Source organism: Haliotis rubra, unplaced genomic scaffold (assembly GCF_003918875.1).
Source record: "Haliotis rubra isolate DU_JTF1 unplaced genomic scaffold, ASM391887v1 Scf290, whole genome shotgun sequence".
NCBI classification, from domain to species: Eukaryota; Metazoa; Mollusca; class Gastropoda; order Lepetellida; family Haliotidae; genus Haliotis; species Haliotis rubra.
The window spans coordinates 61966-81281 of record NW_025766958.1 but is presented as its reverse complement, the minus strand read 5'-3'; the positions used below and the strand labels follow the sequence as shown (position 1 = coordinate 81281).

Here is a 19316-nt window from a genome sequence, read left to right as displayed (position 1 = left end):
ATTGTTGATATATTCAGGACACTATTTAATTGGTAAAATCATTCATTTTATGTTTGGTCTAAAGAGTGTTAAATTCTGACATAGAAGCCGAGACCTTTCATACAATTAATGGAATTTAGGTAAGATATATACTATACAGCAAACCAATGTCGTCTGTTTCCGACATCGCAAAATGCATAAAATAAGCCATGACGTCAACTAAAATGTTGTATTATTATAAGTAATTTCAGTACATTTGAAGATATGGCTACAACTCCGTTAATAATGATGCAAAATTAGTCAAAATACATCTACACAAACAGGAGAATATGGGAATCTAAGAAGTAACTTACATATCGGATAGGACCATCCAAATCGCTATTCTGCTTTCTCAAGTAGTACATTGCCATTTTTTCTTATAAATTGTGAAACTACCAAAACGTATCCGCTCACATTGGGGAACTTTGTAATGGAATGGGTTGGTTCACCGTGAACACAACATAACGAAAATATAGCGTCCGTATCCACAACAACATTTTTCAAGTGATCTGAGTAACATTGACCTAGTGTAAAGCATAACGGAGTTATGCCCCCTTATCTTTTATACGTGTATGACCTCTCTGTCGTCAGTTGACGTCATAGAAGAAAATCCATTTTTGACACTTATTGCGAGTCATTTTTAATGTTGAGCGTCTAACGTTATGCATTAGCACATAAACCCATTTCATATACACTTATGTCGTTCAGATATCAGGCTGTATTTTCTTTACTCACACTTTCTGTAAAGATGCCATATTAAATAAATCGTAGCAGAGTGCTTTTATCGGAGCACGACAAAGAGCGGAGAAATTGACATTTCTCAAACCGCCGAGGAAGTCGCACTTATATTTATACCAACGGATATGAAATTAAATATTCTGCATTTCTGTTTAATTTTATAGCCGTACGCAGATCCAGGACCACGCGAGCGCAATTCTAGCACAAGGTTTACTTTTCAAAACTTTTGAAAATGTTCGCCTGAAAAAAACCTCTGCATCCAGTGCCGCCATTACAGGGCTATGCCTGGCTTACGCCTGCTGGGTAGGTGGTGTAAATATAGAGCGCTACGACTGGCTTATCTTGAACTACGTCCAATATGTGCATACCGGTTTAACGTTACGTCCAGGCGCACATTATACTTACGCCCGGACTAGAATTTTCGCCCGACATATGCGTACGGCCACAGGGGTTCTCTCAATCTTCGGAAAGGATCTAGCTTTCGTCCGTATTGTGACATTGTTTATATTGAAACTATGTATTTTATAAGTTTAGTATAAAAGAAAATGGCGGACTATATTCCGATGGACGATTTGGACGTACACCAGCCCCTGCTGAACAATGACGATGATGTATTGATGGACACCTCGTTCATGGGCGACACCGTAGGCAATGAACTTTCAATGCAGACCGTGGACGATTATTACGATGCCATAAAGCGTGATAAATATTACGTTGAACCATTGGGTCGCAACAATCCGAAGTTCAAATTGACAATGAAGGGACGCTGCAATCAAGAGGTTGATCTCATGAAAAAACACACGAGAAAACCACTCGCCCTGTTGACGCTAGCCAGTTGCCGTGGCGGTAGTCAACTGATACGCCACGAATTAAACCTGCAAGATAACGGCGGCGCAAGACCCAAACTTCCGACGAAGGTCGTCCGAGATCTGCAAAACGCAATTACTGAACTCGGTGCTGGCGACGCCGATCCGAGAGAAGTGTCCCAGCGTGCCAAAGAAGCGTCGGACGAAATTGAAAAAAATATTGACCCAGTACTGGATCTAACACTTGCCCGGTTTCGATTTTCTTCGTAGGGAACTTCGGGGTCTAGACGAAGCCTTGAAACACGGGCAAGGAGAACTCGTGAACAACATGGGTAAACTGGATGAAATCGACGAGCACATCGCCTACGAGAAAAGAAAACTCTGCATCGTGGATGACGAAGCCACGAAACAAATCATCGAGAAAAGATTACGCGACCTGGAAGACGAGAGACGGACCCGATTGGAAGCCGCTTCCTCCAAACGGGAAGCCCCCCGATCGCAAATCAGCTGCGTGTGCGAAACAATCGACTGAGTCTTGAACGAGGACACCACGTTGGCCGACAGGATCCATATTCTGTTTCGGGAACAAGGGATCACCATCACCAGCGTTCTGACGGCTTTGGGCTTCATCATATCGACCCTGGTCTTAATGCTGATGGGAGGTACAACACCAACACCACCACCACCACCCCAAAAAAGATGGCGACGTCTGGATAATAAAACAGTTGAAATCACTCGGCGAAGCCCTGGCTAAACTGGACGGCAAAGCTGCCGAAGCTGCTGCCTGGCATCTTGGGCAGCATTGTGTCCTGGTTGCTAGGCTTCTTGTCGAAAACCGCCACGTGGCTCGGTCAAAACCTGTGGGCATTCGTCGTCGCCATGGCCAGTCTAGTGTACGTTACAGCTAAGAAATTTTTAACCAAATGAGACACAGTCCGACGGCGATGCCACCGACCACGAGCGCCGTTTTATGATCAATATTTGTTGCTGATGTTCGATCTCCTCGCATGTCAATATGGGGTATGGTGCAGGTCGAACGTGAGACGGCTCCGCGGGTGGTTTTACTATGCCATTTTCACCGGTATGCGTGGGTGGTGGGACGTGACTCACGTTGATATCGGGATTAATGCCCAACTTTTGATCAGCGGTCGCAATGACGATTTTATTGTTGTAGCCCACCTCTTGTGGATCCTCCTTTCGCATGTCGCTCAGAGCCAAGTACAACCCTACGCTGAACACATAGCCGACTTTTGAACTGGCTTCGTCCAGCGCTTCTTCATAGTGTTCAATGTCACTCGGCAGATCAGCCGGTTTGGCGATGGCGTCCTTGACGTTGGCCACGAACTGTTTCTGTGCATCAAATGCCGTCCTTTGACCCACGTCGCCGGAATGCGTTTGCGACTGCGTGCCCAGCAGCGTCCACACGTACATTCGAATTGGATCGTTAAACTGTACGGTGCCGCGCGAGAAAACCCTTTCGACGTGTCCAGCATATATGTTTTCCAATCGTCTTCAACGTTTTGGGGCTGCTCGACCTTTTGGATTTTGAAAGGAATTCTACCTTGATCCGTAAAGTTCATGCGATCATCTCTCCATGCATTACTTTCCAGAACATAGACCGGTGTTAGTAGGATATCTTGTTTTAACAAAGCAGTGCTGGCTTCTTTCACGGGAAGTCCATCACTGTAGGGAATACTGTGTTTGGATCGATTTCGAAGTGACCACAAATCCGTTCGTAAGCTCGCCGATCGTAAGGATTGTTCGATGCAACCCACTCCTTGTCCTGTGGCATCGGTGCACCAATTTCTTTCAGGATGTGTCTGATGCTTTCATCGCGATGCTGAAAGTGGAAAGTGGAAATCATGCTTCAGTTGTGTGAAATCGGTAGCGGTGACCTTAGTATCGTTTTTAGGATAAATCACTCCCGGCGTGTACGTGGGCGTAGCCATATTGAAAGTATGTCGCAGTGTCTTGCATATATGTGTAACATGTGTGTCACGCTCCCGGGAATCACGAGCGGTAAGTCTGTTCAACTGCTGCACGTAATCGATAACATGTCGGGTCAGCTCGAAGTCACGCTCTGCGATTGGCTCTTAAGTATGTATCTCGCAGACTGCAACGTGAAGCATTAAAACTCAACTAAATAAGAGTTCTAGCAGAAGCGAAGCTCAACACGATAGAAGATCATATTTCCACCATGCTCACAGACAGTAAAATATCCGAGGAAGAGTTTCGTTTGGTGCTCTCGGAACTCGACAAATACACAGAATGAAACGAGATTCGAACCAAGTCTCATAAAAGCACTGTCATCAGCAAAACGAGAAAAAAAGATCGTAGAACAAGGGAAGCAACAGGCCTGAGAAGCCTTCCTTATGAAACCAAACAAATTATTATTGAAGAAGATTCACAATAAACTGTTTCGCGGCCGTCAACATAACGTAGCCAGCCAGCCAGCCAGCCAGCCAGCCGATGCGACTAGCTCACAGCGCTCGCTCAGTGCTACCGAGATGGGCAGTGAGGCGAACCGTGGGAACTGCTGAGAGCTGCGGTATGATTCAGTGAAAAACAAGCCAGTCAGCCAGCCAGTATGAGCCGATTCGAGCCACACTCACACACACACACACACACACACACACACACACACACACACACACACACACACACACACACACACACACTCACACACACACACACACACACACACACTCTCACACACACACACTCACACACACACACGCACACGCACGCACGCACGCACGCGCACGCACGCACGCACGCACGCACGCACGCACGCACGCACGCACACACACACACACACACACACAAACACACACACACTGCGACAAGCTCACAGTGCTCACTCTGTGCTACCGGGGGGACTGCCGAGAGCTGTGATATGATTTAGCTTCAAGGGGATCTCGCCTAGCAACTTTACAACATGTACGGCAATATGTTGGATAGTTAGCCTTTCGCCAGACAGACCCTATGCTCACTAAAAAGTGATTATTTCCTAAACTATCCGACAGATTTTCGTGAACTTTTGCATGCATCTCAGCAGTTGTACACACAATTACAGAACGGGATAAGGACACTCTCGAAGACTTCATTAGATTAATTAAGACTTAATTACAACAATACCTTGAACAATTCGCCTTTTGCCAAACGGAACCAATGATCACTAAAACGTGAATATTTTCTAGACTATTCAACCGATTTTCGCGACATTTGGCATGCACATCCACAAGTAGAATACACACAAAAGCGGAACGGAATTAGGGACTTTGCAAAGGCTTACTTTTAAAAATGAAGCCTTTGGAAGGACCTGGTCCTGGTCCGCTATTGTGCATACTACTTGACACCATCAATAAAAATACTACTCAGAATAGGCAATATCTCACTGAAGCAGCCGTGGAATATTACACATCAAACAGATACCACTCAGGATAGACAGTATCTTAATGAAGGAGCAATGGAATCTGACATGATCAAAACAGGTACCCAGTAGAATAGGCAAATTCTGAGTGAAACAGCAATGAAATATGAGTGACACTTGGTATTTGTTTCAATAGTGTCATATTCCACTGCTGCCTAAGCGAGATATTGCCTATCCCGCTTTGTATCTGTTTTGATATTGGCACCCTGTCATCGTGCAAATCATGCAGGTCTTTACCAATAGTAGTGACAGACAGTGGATGGTATACGGTCGTGCACTGATTGGCTATTCATCAATTGTTTGTCACACATTTTGAAAGGTCACACGGCAACCATTCACTGCTGGCTGGTGCGTTCATGTTGAGAGGGTCTCACAGGCAATAGATGGTTGCTGAAGATGTTGAGACCCGTTTGACAACCTTGAACATGACTTCGATATTTGATTAAAGATTGAGGTTGTTTCAGCAAAAAACGCAGCAGAGCCTTAAATACCATGTAATGAGATTGAAAGATTGCGGTTATAAACGTGCATTACATGTTAATCTGAGCTTTTTTCGTTTCATAATGTTCATTCAGTGTGGAATGATGTGACCTTATTGATTAATATAAAAGCTTATTATATTTAGGTGCACTTTTTGTTCGCGGCAACAAGAGTCATCCTGTGAGGGCAGAGCCAGTTACTCCTGGAGTGAAATGGTCAGGAGTAAGATTACTAGTGAATCGTTGTAAGTGAAGAATTTAAATATTATGTTTTGAGAATTTCGCTACAAATAGTAAAACCCAGCCTCTGTAAGTAACTAACATCATATATAGTAATTAAGGTGAAATGTTGGGATGTAAAAATTCATATTCAAATATTATTTCATTACAAGAACGATCATTATCAGATGATAATACATAAACGATTAGATATAAATTCGCAACGTTTAACATGACATTCAATTTTTTCTTTATTAATTATAGTCATTACTCATCCTCGATAAATATAATGCATGGTATTATGCTTTGAAAGTAACCAGAGTTTGTGCTTTGTTTTAAATTCAACAGACCGTCCGTTTCCCATTGCTGACACAACTGTTCGACTTGTCGGAGGGGTGAAAAACAATGAGGGACGTCTTGAAGTCAAGATTAATGGAACTTGGGGGACTGTCTGTGATGATGGTTTTGGCCGAAATGATGCCAAAGTCGCTTGCCAAATGCTTGGATATGAGTGAGTGTGTTTTAATTAGTTCATTATATTATAATATTATAAAGTTGTTAAATACGACAACAATGTTCCAGCTATACCAGAATGTGCAATCGACTCTTGTTCAGATAATGACCAAGTGAAAAAGCATGAGCAATGGTCCATAGTGGTAAAATACACTCAATGAACCAAGTAACTGGTCCTCTTTTGAAATCGAAGGAAATGGATACTGGGATCCCTATTTCCCCTTTGAATCCCCACGTGGATAGACTGTTGAGAAAAAAAGACAATTGTCAGCTCTTAGTCCTAATTGCCCATGGTGCAACATTATCACTTGATAGCAGCTTGACTCTGGCCCTGATAAGAAAATTGGTTGCGTCTGGGTATATGCGTGCTTCGACGAATAATCAAGACTTATTCAATTTTGTGTTCACGTTATATGTCATATAGTATGACCAGACATTATTGAGAATTTTAGGAATATGTTTAATTGGATGTCTAGTATAAACAACCTTGACCAGCTATCAGCTATCAAGTTTCATTCAAGAGAGACAACTCCGTTCATCCTTTTCCATTAGTTTGTGAAGAGTTATCCCCCTTTGTTTACTTGCTAGCAGACGACCTTTTTAGTGATCCTCAGTATAGATGATTAAGAGAAGAGGAAGTTGATTTTAGAGTATTATAACAAGGACATCAGATCAGCTAAAGTGATTTCAAGTAGAACAGGCATCCCTTTGTCCACTGTTTATCGTGTTTTGAAAAAAATATTGCAAATGGATATGGCATTGAGCACCAGGGAGGCGCAGGTAGGCCCAGAAAATTGACTGTCGGTGACAGGAGGTGGCTTGGTATTCTTGTTTCTAAAAACAAACGAAGGAGTTTAGAAAACTTAAGGCTGGATATGATTGACAGAGGAACTGTGGCTGTCTGTAAGGAGACAATTAGAACAAAAGGAGCGAAGGTTGAACTGGTGCTTACAGCATAGAAATTTTAACTGGGACAATGTGATTTTCTCAGATGAAAGTTCTGTGTGGCTGTTTCCTAATGCACTTAAATTCTGGACTAAACAAACTGAAAACCCTTTGTATCAGCGCCCAAAGTACAGTCCGAAATTTAACGTGTGGGGTGGCATATCTGTGTTAGGGGCAACGCCCCTCTGTGTATTTGAAGGGAATATGAGCAGTGAGCGGTGCACAGATATTCTCGAGGGACATTTACTACCATCTGCTCACGTGTTCTATGGAAAGTTTTGGATTTTCCAGCAGGACAACGACGCAAAACATCGTTCAAAGCATTCACAGGCCTGGTTTCGGACCCAAAATATGACATTATTAGATTGGCTAAGCAATAGCCCTAACCTAAATCCAATAGAAAATGTTTGGCGACTTATGAAGGAAAGTGTCAATAAGAAAAATCTGACAAATATTGCTGAAATGAAAGAAGAGGTGGTCCGATATTGGGACAGCATGGACCACGGCTTTCTAACTTCTTTGATCAGTAGTATACCCCGCCGCATTGAAGCCTGCATTGCTGCCCATGGTGACTTGACAAACTCTTAACTGTTCACCTGTCTTTAAATCTGAAGTTATGTTCTGCTAATATTCACATTTAATTATACGTGAGTAATGAGTGATTTTCTTTTTAAAATTACAATTTTAAATTCTCAATAATTTCTGGTTGGACTGTATTTACATTGCAACATACAATAGAGATTACTTTTGTTCTGTAAATGGGAGTGAAATATTCGAACCTATCTGTAAAATAGGCACACGCCTCTCATGGATGATAAACCAACATTCTAATGTCATATTTTGCCACTAGTCAAATTGTCAAGGCCACCTGTGACTCAAGGTTCGGAACGGCCAAACGACGGTATAACATAATGTTCGGTGATACCCATCGACGATTTTGCCATAAACTATAAACTATGATGGAATAAATGATTCTTCTCTTTGCTTTGTTGCGAGAGTTGGATCGATGAATGTACGTCTGTATCTGTTTGCAGCTACACAGTAACACTTGAGGTGTTTTATCGTTCAAATGACTTTGGTGAAGGTTCGGGTCCAATACACCTTAGCAACCTGAGATGTACAGGCAACGAGGAATCGCTGATGGAATGTGAAAGATTACGTTATCATTGTAACCACAGAGATGATGTAGCAATACGATGTAGTGCGAAGATACTGCCTACTCCTCAAGGTACGTGTTCAGCACCTTGTGCAGCAGCATCAATTTTGTTCAAGGTATAACAAGGTTGCCGGTGGGGGTTGGGAGGATGGAGTTTCGTGAGTGAGTGAGTTTAGTTTTACACCGCTTTTTCCAATATTTCAGCAATATCACTGCGGGGGACACCAGAAATGGGCTTCACACATGTACCCATGTGGGGAATCGAATCCGGGTCTTCTGCGTGGCGAGTGAACGCTTTAACAATTAGGCTACCACGCCGCCCATGGAGTGAGCTGAAGGACGGGTCTCGGTTACTTTTAATCTTCTTGTCAGTAGACCTTCTTTATTATGATGTCAGTGACACAGATTATCGAAAAGAAAGTCCAGAAACATTACCCTCCCAGATATTAATCCAATTAGACTGAAAATGTTATGGTGTTCAGTGTCCCGATCCACAAAGATCGTAACGTTACGACCTGTCGTAACTCTATAGTTTATCATAAGCTTACGAAGGTCGTACTGCTACGAACGCATGTTGATCGGGCCCCAGGATACGTATATGTACGTTTCTTACACACCCGTGGGTGAGAAACCTATGTCAGAAAACTGGCATCACATACATGTGTGAGATCGATTTCTAATCCCGTGATTGGCTACTCCATGGTGATGGCCCAGGGTCAGATTATGACGCACTACTTTCCTGATTAAAATTCATTGATAAGTTCAATCGAACAGAAACCTGTTACTCGTGCCAAAAACCAAAACCAAAACCAAACCCTTTACACCTACCTGTTATTTTCGCTATTGCATCATAAACAGATATCTATACAATGAAACAGAATTAGAAGAAATATAACATGTATATATTTATTTTCTAATTCCTCTTACTATAACTGTTGATTTCTAGTCATGAATTCAAAATCGCTCGAACAAGCAGTGATACCTGTGAAAACAATTATCTGAAAATCGCCGTTAAAGATAAAGACCGGGATTCCCTTCGAATATTCAAAATGTACAACATTGGTACTTTTACTGGAGAGATGCGACAACTGTCCTGTATCGATAACGTCAGTGCCTGTCCATGGTGAGATCGATTTGCCTCGTCGTTTCTTTGATGCATTGATGAAGATGACATTTTTCACTGATACAGTATGATGAAGACCCACTTCCAGCTCCGAGCTACTACGTGATTCCAATGTTATCAAATTCACTACACATGTCATTGATTAAAATATTCCTCCTACGCATGATAATGCAAAGTGTATGTCTTGATAACATACAGGATGTAATCAACTCACATTTCATACCAACAACTACGTAAATTCCGCTACATTCCAAGCAACAGGCTCGGGAAAATTTTCTAATTCCTTTTACTATAACTGTTGATTTCTAGTCATGAATTCAAAATCGCTCGAACAAGCAGTGATACCTGTGAAAACAATTATCTGAAAATCGCCGTTAAAGATAAAGACCGGGATTCCCTTCGAATATTCAAAATGTACAACATTGGTACTTTTACTGGAGAGATGCGACAACTGTCCTGTATCGATAACGTCAGTGCCTGTCCATGGTGAGATCGATTTGCCTCGTCGTTTCTTTGATGCATTGATGAAGATGACATTTTTCACTGATACAGTATGATGAAGACCCACTTCCAGCTCCGAGCTACTACGTGATTCCAATGTTATCAAATTCACTACACATGTCATTGATTAAAATATTCCTCCTACGCATGATAATGCAAAGTGTATGTCTTGATAACATACAGGATGTAATCAACTCACATTTCATACCAACAACTACGTAAATTCCGCTACATTCCAAGCAACAGGCTCGGGAAAACGAGAAGGATGTGGCGAAGAAGAGTAGCCCCCCATTGATAGTGAACCTCAGCAATGTCACATTCAAGCACACGGGTTACACCTAATTACCCACACTCAATAGTTTTGGCTCCGGTCGATAAGAGAACATTGAACGTTAACTGGTACACAAGTACAGATCCCCAATGTCCAGAGATATCCAAAACAACCTTCCGATGACAACAACCACCGAGCGATAACGATGACGCCACCCGCTCAAATATTTTATGCTTGCAAGAATTGAAATCATCCACATTTACATGGTAACATCATCGTTTTAGAGTGTTCAATTAGTTTTCTGTGATCTTATCTACTTTGCATTATCACTATTGCCTTGATGGCGCGAAGAAGTGGCAGAAACGTTATTATGGAGGGTCACCCTGGGGATGAGTAGTGATTAGGAAGCCAAGTGACGTTACTCATTAATAAACGCTGTGTTGTGTATTATCGCTCAGCAACGATGAGAAAATATGAAACTTGAATCAATTTGGCCATAACATGGTGCCATTTTATTGTGTGTAAAACACAGATTACTGTGGAGGTGCTGTCAGATATGATTTATCTTACAACTCGTTGTAAGATAAATGTTATCTGACAGACACTGGTTTAGCAATCTCTATGGACATCGTGTGTTTGGGCTATTCACATATAAGGTCCACCGTAAGGAGGATCCGGATAAAGACTTCAGCATTTCAGAATTTCATGCTCTGGTACATGATAATGCACATGCATCATACTGACAATGTTTCACGAAATTAATTATTTGATAACTTTAATTTCAACATTTTCATATTGTATCTTATGAAGAATTATTAGAGACTATTTGGCCCACCGGAATAACCTAAAACTGGAACTACTTTGACTTTGATGTTTTTGACAATGCATGTCTTTTTTTGTTACTAACACCAAACGTAGAGATAGGGGTGTGATGTTTCTTAAGTCTGAAAGTTACGGATATTTTTTTAAGTCTGCCTCTAAGTTTTGAAACCTCAACACATCTTTGATTTCAGTTGATTGTGTTTTCTGTGTTGGAAAACACGCTTTCTATTCTGCAACAGGTGATAATGCTGCAACTGATACACAGACAAAACAACATTCATCGGTACATCTAGTAATGGTGATACAAATAGTTCCCTAGTTTCACTTTAAGTTTCTGACATCTCTGACCGGGCCAAACCGCGCACACCACATACCCTTTAACATTCTTTTTCATTAAATCACTGGATTAGTGGAATATAGCTGTAACATTTGTAATTGTAGATATCGGGAACGATGTGCAGCTTCGCCATTTCCACATGAATGACACAGATTCTGGTCTTGAAATCAATGGAAATGTTACACTCCTGGAGAATGTCGTATCTTCTTACTCAGGAGGACACGGTGTCACTTTCAAACTTGGAATGAAAGGAATACCTCCTGTTATCCACATTGATGGACTGGAGTCGGTAAACAACCATTTGTCAGGAGTCAGAGTCGACTTGGACACAGTTGATTTTATAAGCAAGTCACAAATCCGGATATCGAACTGTAATGTGCATTCAAATGCAGCATATGGTGTTTACATCCAGCAATATGTGAACATTTCTTTGACATCATGCCGGTTTTCTGGGAATTCTTATCAAACTATCTGTTCCGAAAGTGACGCTACAATAAACATTGAAGACTCCATTTTCTCAAACAGCAGCAATAGTGCATTTTACATATATTACGGTAGGAGTGCAAAAAGACATTTACAAATTTCTGTTAAAGATTCACAGTTTTATGACAGCGATTTAAAACTTAACTATCGCTCGAGAGATGGAAGATATTTGTTTGATTTCACGTCATCAAATGTTCAAGGCTTGTATATTGCACTCATTAACAATACATTCCATAGGATAAATGGGAACATGTTCTATTGTTACAGTAGGTGCGGATCCACTATGTATATTAATGACAACACATTCAAAAATATCACCGGTGGTATTGTTTGGTTACAACACCCAAACTACAAGAAATTTCAGTTTCATTTTGTAAATAACGTTGTAGAGAACGCATCGATGCCATCTTCTAAACCATTACTGAAAATCCTTGATCAGCAAAATACTGGAGGTCATCTGAACATTGTCAAAAATACATTTTCTGCAAATAAAGCATCACAGATAATACTCCTCGGGGATATTAGAAAAACTGACACAAACATAACAAGGAACATATTCAAGGATAATGTATGCTCTGAGACTGTAAATACTGCTTCCAATCAGCTCACACTGAGGAACAATATTTTTAGTAACCCATCTGCCAAGTGCGAGCTAGTAGCACCAGCGTTTGCAAGATGGTATGACATTGATGCTAGATGGAATTTCTGGGGGAAACAAGACATGGATTATGTTTCGCGCAGGATATGTGGATTTGACACTGACATGGCAAAGTTATTTGTGCATTATCTGCCGTACTACCTGTCTGAAGATTTAACTGATGCTTCAAGGTCACCTCAGACAACCTTCACAGGTGGTGAGATCACTGGTGAGGTACATCTTCTAACATCTGAATCACCATATACCATAAAGAGATCAATATTCGTCAGGTATGTACAAACTCTTTATTAACATACATTGGATCATGTAAATATCTTTGTTATGCAGCTTGTTTACATGTGCTAACAGTTCATAACTGACATTATCAAGACAATTTCAGAATGGTCATTTTTTGCATATTTTAATTTTCTGGGCAATCTGGTGTCAATACTGATTTCCAGTGGTCCATTCATATGGTTTTCACAGCCCTAATTGAAGCATGTCTGGAGACCAGTTATTCTCTTAATGTTTTCGTATTACTACAACATTTTAGTTTTTCATTCTTTTTATGAGGTTGGAGGGTATATTACGCATTGACAGTGGCGTGGAACTACAGTTCGAACCGAATACAGGAATCTATGTAGATGGTATGTGCAGTTTGGTGTTGATGTCGTGAATGTAAATGCATAACGGTATGAGTATGGTTTCAAGCAGCTATTAGCAATATTCCAGCAGTATCACAGCGGGTGACACCAGAAACTGGCTTCTGACATTGCACACATGTGGGGAATCGAACCCGGGTTTATGGCTTCAACCACTAAGCTAACCCGCCGCCCCAAACTCATAGTGGAAGTGTTGCTGCATTATGTGAAATTCACCATTACGGTTTACAGTGTGATTATGCAAAAAAGCATTACAGTACTTGTTCAGAATTATCCTTTTTTTCCCCGTAATCATTATCCCCTTTGTTGAAAGGCGTGCTTGTGGCTGGAGAAGGTGGAACCGGAGAGAGAGTCCTGCTGAGCAGAGCAACAACGATGTTTTGGTTTGGTGTTGTGCTTCCATACAAGACAGGTACTGTGAAACTTTTGTGTTTCAGCACCATGTCAAGGAGTGTCAGCATGCCAGGTTGGATGTAAGCACACAATGGTGATGTTCATACGTTTGTAAGACTTGGATGACGTTTAGCTGACAAGATCATGTCACAATCAGATTGTCCGATTGAAACCCAGATTATAATCTACACAGCCAACTGTAGTGTCTGGGCCACTAATTATGATCCTTTTGCAATATAAATGTGATACCAATCATTATAGTAATTCATACGTGATGTATGTAAGTGATAGTTTTGCGATTTATAGGATTTACAGTTTCACTTTGAGATACACACTGTTGTCCGCAGAGGGGGTATCTAGGACCGTTAGACTGACCAACGGAACAAGGCCAAATGAAGGACGAATTGAAATTTTCGTGAATGGGTCCTGGTCAACCATGTGTGGTATTGACAGGACGGAGGCGCTTCTTGTCTGCAAGGAATTGGGCTACGGGTATGTGTATTAGTATAAGCTACTTTCATAAATAATGCTGAGTTTATTGAACCAATAGGAATGAGTGAGCACTATGTATACACTGGGGTAAGTGTCTCTTCTGAAAATTGGTTTGGATTGTTTATAGCATTGGGGACGAACGTGTGAACGGCAACACACATGTATACTAGGCACAAAAAGAAACTGTGCATACAAAAATTTAAAATCCAAATTTATCAAACCTGTGTAGACAAATAAGAATTTAAACCCAGAGATTAATGACATGTATCCAACATGCATGCACGTGCCACGTTCCGTGACGTCAGTGGGTTCGTCCTTGAGACGTGCAATACGTTGTTGCACGTGCATATTCCGGGAAAGACAAACAGAGCAAGTGAATGCCACACAATACTGTCACTTTGGAAAGCTCAACCCCTGCCCTTGCGATCGTTCAAAAAATTAAACGGCTATTGAAACGCATAGCATGCCAAGGCTCACGTCTGCGCAACGTCATGAGGCCATTGCTATGGTCTGTGGGGGAATGTCTAAACGACAAGTGGCTGCACATTTCCACTGCCACCGGAACACCATTTCTGCACTGGTGAGACGCTACCAGAACACAAATGACGTCATCGATCGGCCACGTTCTGGACGTCCACTTGTAACAACGCCAAAACAGGACAGATGGATAAGGGTGACCCATCTTCGCCACAGGTTTCAGACTGCTGTGATAGCTGCCCGAATCATCCCAGGACTTCGCCGTATCAACCCCAACACAGTTAGACAACGTTTACGTCATCACGGGATCAGACCACGACGTCCCGCCATACGGCCTATCCTAACACAACGTCATCGACAAGCTCGCCGAATGTGGTGCCGAAGTCATGTCCGCAGATTCTTGTTTTGGTGGAGAAATGTTGTTTTAACAGATGAGTCCAGGTTTAACATTTCCCACAGTGATGGACGCCAACGTGCCTATAGACGCGTGGGAGAACGTTTTGCACAGGCCTGCGTCTTGGAGAGAGATCGCTTTTGTGGTGGTTCCGTGATGATTTGGGGTGGAATAACAGCACGCCAAAGAACTCCTTTGGTGATTGTTCAGGGCAACTTAACTGGTGTGGGCTACAGGGATCAGATTCTTCGACCTGTGGCAATTCCTCATGGCCCTGGGTTAACATTCCAACAGGACGATGCCCGCCCTCATACGGCAAGGGTTGCTATGGATTTCTTGCAACACCACAACGTTGACTTACTGCCTTGGCCTGCAAATTCACCGGATCTCTCCCCGATAGAGCATGTTTGGGACGAGATGGATTGACGTCTACACCGTCTTCCTCATCCGCCAGATAACGTCCTTGAACTTGCAACAGAACTTGAGAGAATCTGGCTTGACATCCCACAAGCCTTCATTGCACGTTTGATAGGCTCTATGCGTCGTCGATGCACTGCTGTTCTCAATGCCGATGGTTGACATACCCGTTATTGAGCTTGTGACATGGTCTTTTGACCCCTGTCCCGCTTGTGGACTCGTGACGTCATTGTGATTGACTTTTCAATTGAAATTCTCCCGACTTGTTATGGTCTCATGATCCCTCCAATAAAGTTTATATGTACCTTTGACATTGTTATCGTACTTATCAACTGGGATAATATTTTGACAATGCACAGTTTCTTTATGTGCCTAGTTTAGGTGCAATAAGGTATAACCAATTTTGGGGTCTCCAATCGTGAGATTGCTGGAATACTATTAAGTCGACGTAAATGCAAACTCGTTCGCCAGTGATAGCATTCAGTGTGTGAAAAATTCAGGTTCCTCTTTCAATTTGTACTTGATCACCGGGGTTTTATGACTAAAGTTATTGTGCCCTACATGCTATTTCCTGGGCTGAATTATTACAATAAGTGGCATAACACCATGTCTATTCTGAAATGTTTTGGATTAAGTACACCTCCTTGTACCAGTCCCTTGAAGATCCAGTTGAGAATTGGTCTTTAAGCATCCCGTGCTTGTCGTAGGGGCAACTAACGGGATCGGGTGGGGAGACTCGCTACGTCATGCTCATTATGTTAATAACTGGAATGTGTATTCCAGACTCGATTATTTACAGATAGCCGCCATGTAACTGGAATATTGCTGAGTACGCGTTAAACAACAAACAAACAAACCTCTTTGTACTAGTTTCTCTACAAATTGCCTTCTATTGTCACATTATATAATATCCTGCTTTCTGATTGATCCACCTATATCAAACCTATATTTGACAATGTACTGCTAACTAATATTGCTAACTAAACATTGCAGAAGTATCGAAATATATATATTTAGATAGCGAATTGTGAGAACAACCGAGAGTTGATTTTAAACATTATCTAATATGAGTGAGTGAGTTAAGGTTTTAAGTCACATCGGCAGTATTTCAGGCATATCGTGACTAAATCAAGTTATAAATATGTTAACAATCAAAGGTAAATTATAAACTTCTGTCAGCGAACGACAGTAAAACAACTATATCATCACAGATATAAATTTAAAACTAGTACTTAAATCTAAAATATTTTAACTATGCATACCAATACAATATAAAAATAGGCTATAGATTGCCAACAACAGTCTAATATGAACAATGTTTGACATGTGTTGCTACTGTAGATTGTGCATTTCTGTAAAGCATTGAATGTGGACCTTTTTGCAAGGGTTATTTACATCGTGTCTGGCTAGGTTTTATGGTTTCTTAAAAGGGTTGGAGTCAAACATATGGTTTAAGTATCGTAAAGAATACATAGCTGGTTCAAAACTAATTCCCTAATTTAAATATGGTGCTCATCCTTTATATTATATCTACATTGTGGTCGTTTATTTTCCCAATTTGTGTTGGGAGAAACTAGTTTTCCAAAACTATTTTCTATCTATAAACCTCAACACATTTGACGTTCTGAGAAACAATTACAGGTATTACAAGAATGGAATGTTTGATGCTTTTAAATTAAAACACAGTTTCTTATTCTGGAGCAAGTCCATTTATGCTGTCCATCTTTTCTAATCAGTGTAAGGTTTTAACGCAAAATGGACAATATTTTAGATCAGAAGAATATGAGACGTACCTGCATGGTGGGGGAAATGGACCAGTTCTCCAGGATCTCAACTGTGAAGAATGGGCCTCCTCTCTATCTGACTGCCAGCCCAAATTCTCTTCCAGTATATACTGTGACAACCATGGAGGTTCAGGAGTCCGATGCCATAAGTTTGTAGCTCACAAAGGGACATATACATGTAAGGAAAACCCACATATCTAGACCAAACTGACATTGTAAAACACAAACATATAAAGGGAAAGTGTCTGAAAATCATCTATAGTGAGTCTCTTTTGTCAGATTCAAATATTGCTTACTGGTTTGCATATTATTTTATGAAAATAATTTGGTATATCTATCTCCTCCATACGCAGCTAATACTAGTACTTGCTGATATGTTTAAAGTGTTAAGCCTAGAATGAGATGAAACTAAGTTCTTGTGGTGAATAGATGGTTGATGGTTGGTGTTGATGTGTTGACAACATAAGTTCAAATATTCACAGTTACATTTTGTTTACATGGTGAGAAATATGGTACGTGTTTACGGCTTCTTTGGCCTAAAAATGTCACAGTAGTTAATGAAGGTGATCTCCGGTGTCTCCTTTGACTAGATTTATTGTATATGCTCTGTTTGCAGTCTCCTATCTGGAAAAAGTATCCATCCAGGATTCCATAACTGGTCTTGTGGTGGAGACCCCTACAGTACGCTTGTCCAACTGCCATATCAACAACACAGAGAAAGTAGGCCTCACGATCCAGACTGACACCATTGACATTGACCTGAATGGAACAGTCGTAGAACATGGGCAGTCAACAGGTATATTGACTAAAGTAACTAAACGTTTCCGTCTCTGGAATGGCACAACACAACACAATCACGGGAGTGGAATTGTCCTATTTGGAACAGCGGCTCCCACAACGGTTGAAAAAATGAACATCATTAATAACACTCTTCATGGTTTGGAAACACAGCTGAATACACAGATCAACAAAGGAGTGTTACACATAAAGAACAACAAATTCATGGATCATGGCAGGGGAGGTTCGGGACTTCAACTGCATTACAAATCAGTGTCGAATACTCAGGTGTACGTGGAACAGAATTCATTTATTAATAATGTTAATTCCATGGATGCCAGGGTGGGGGGCGCTTATTATTATTACTACAGTCAAAACAGAGGCGTCATCAGGGCGAATATCTTCGAATCCACTGGTCAAATATCAGTGTATTCAGTATACCTGGCATCTCTTTACATTGAAGACAACTCTTTCAAGAATTCATTTGGTGGGGACAAATGCTTCCTGAATATGGAGGTGGATGATACAAGAGGTGGTGACAAAGTTCAAGATATCAGTCTGTCAACCAATAGTTTCCAAAATATTACAGGTCGATGTGTTGTTTATGTAAAATCTACAAAATATAAATTTAATGGGACGCTCACTTATAATCAGATATTCAGTTCTCCCACCGATGAAGGGACAGTCTTGTTAGACTCGAAAAACGTTAGTCTCTATTATAACACGTTTGATAACCCGAGAGCTGATTACGAACTAAAGATCCTGTTAACTGGAGAGGAGCAGATTAATGCTGAACACAACTGGTGGGGAAGTGCTGATCCAGCCATTGCCGGACAACGGATTCTACATAAGGATCTTGACCAGAGGCTCCTCAAGGTGGACTACCTTCCACTCCTCACTGATCAGAATTTCGACTGTTCTGAGTTGCAGAACTGCAGTGATAAGGGTGAATGTGTTCGGCCAAATGGGTGCAGATGTGACGATGGTTGGGCTGGAGTGGATTGTTCTGATGTTGACTGTTCTGGTGTTTGCAATTGTAATGGAAATGGTTTGTGTAAGGGGCCAAACCAATGCGATTGTTATATGGGGTGGGAGGGGCCATCCTGTGTGATTGCCACATGCCATGCAGTAAATGACTGTGGTGGAAATGAAAGAGGATATTGTGTGTTGCCTGAGAGGTGTGCATGTTTTCCCCAATATGGCGGAACTGACTGCTCCAAGTGTGCACCCTTACGATGGGGAGACCGTTGCCTTCCTTGTCCTCAGTGCAACCATGGATCCTGCAACCTCACAAATGGTAAGTTGACAATGAATAACAACTATGTTTCTATTTACATGTGATCTTGTGAAATTATGAAACTTGTTTAAATGTGACCCCTCAATCTTTACCATGAAGCAGACATTGTAATTAAAGATATATATCCTGATTTACAAAAGTT

General features: G+C 41.3%; 1 protein-coding gene across 3 annotated transcripts in view; it reads left to right on the top strand.

The window, feature by feature from the left end:
• LOC124281912 overlaps positions 1-19316 on the top strand; it is a 139929-nt gene that overhangs the window by 106081 nt on the left and 14532 nt on the right. For all 3 annotated transcript variants that reach the window (XM_046717912.1, XM_046717913.1, XM_046717911.1), the window contains 9 exons: positions 5621-5719; positions 6042-6204; positions 8186-8379; positions 11466-12771; positions 13055-13128; positions 13457-13555; positions 13884-14028; positions 17088-17278; positions 17717-19174. In XM_046717912.1, coding sequence (XP_046573868.1) covers positions 5621-5719; positions 6042-6204; positions 8186-8379; positions 11466-12771; positions 13055-13128; positions 13457-13555; positions 13884-14028; positions 17088-17278; positions 17717-19174 — 3729 coding nt within the window. The remainder of the gene's footprint in view (positions 1-5620; positions 5720-6041; positions 6205-8185; positions 8380-11465; positions 12772-13054; positions 13129-13456; positions 13556-13883; positions 14029-17087; positions 17279-17716; positions 19175-19316) is intronic.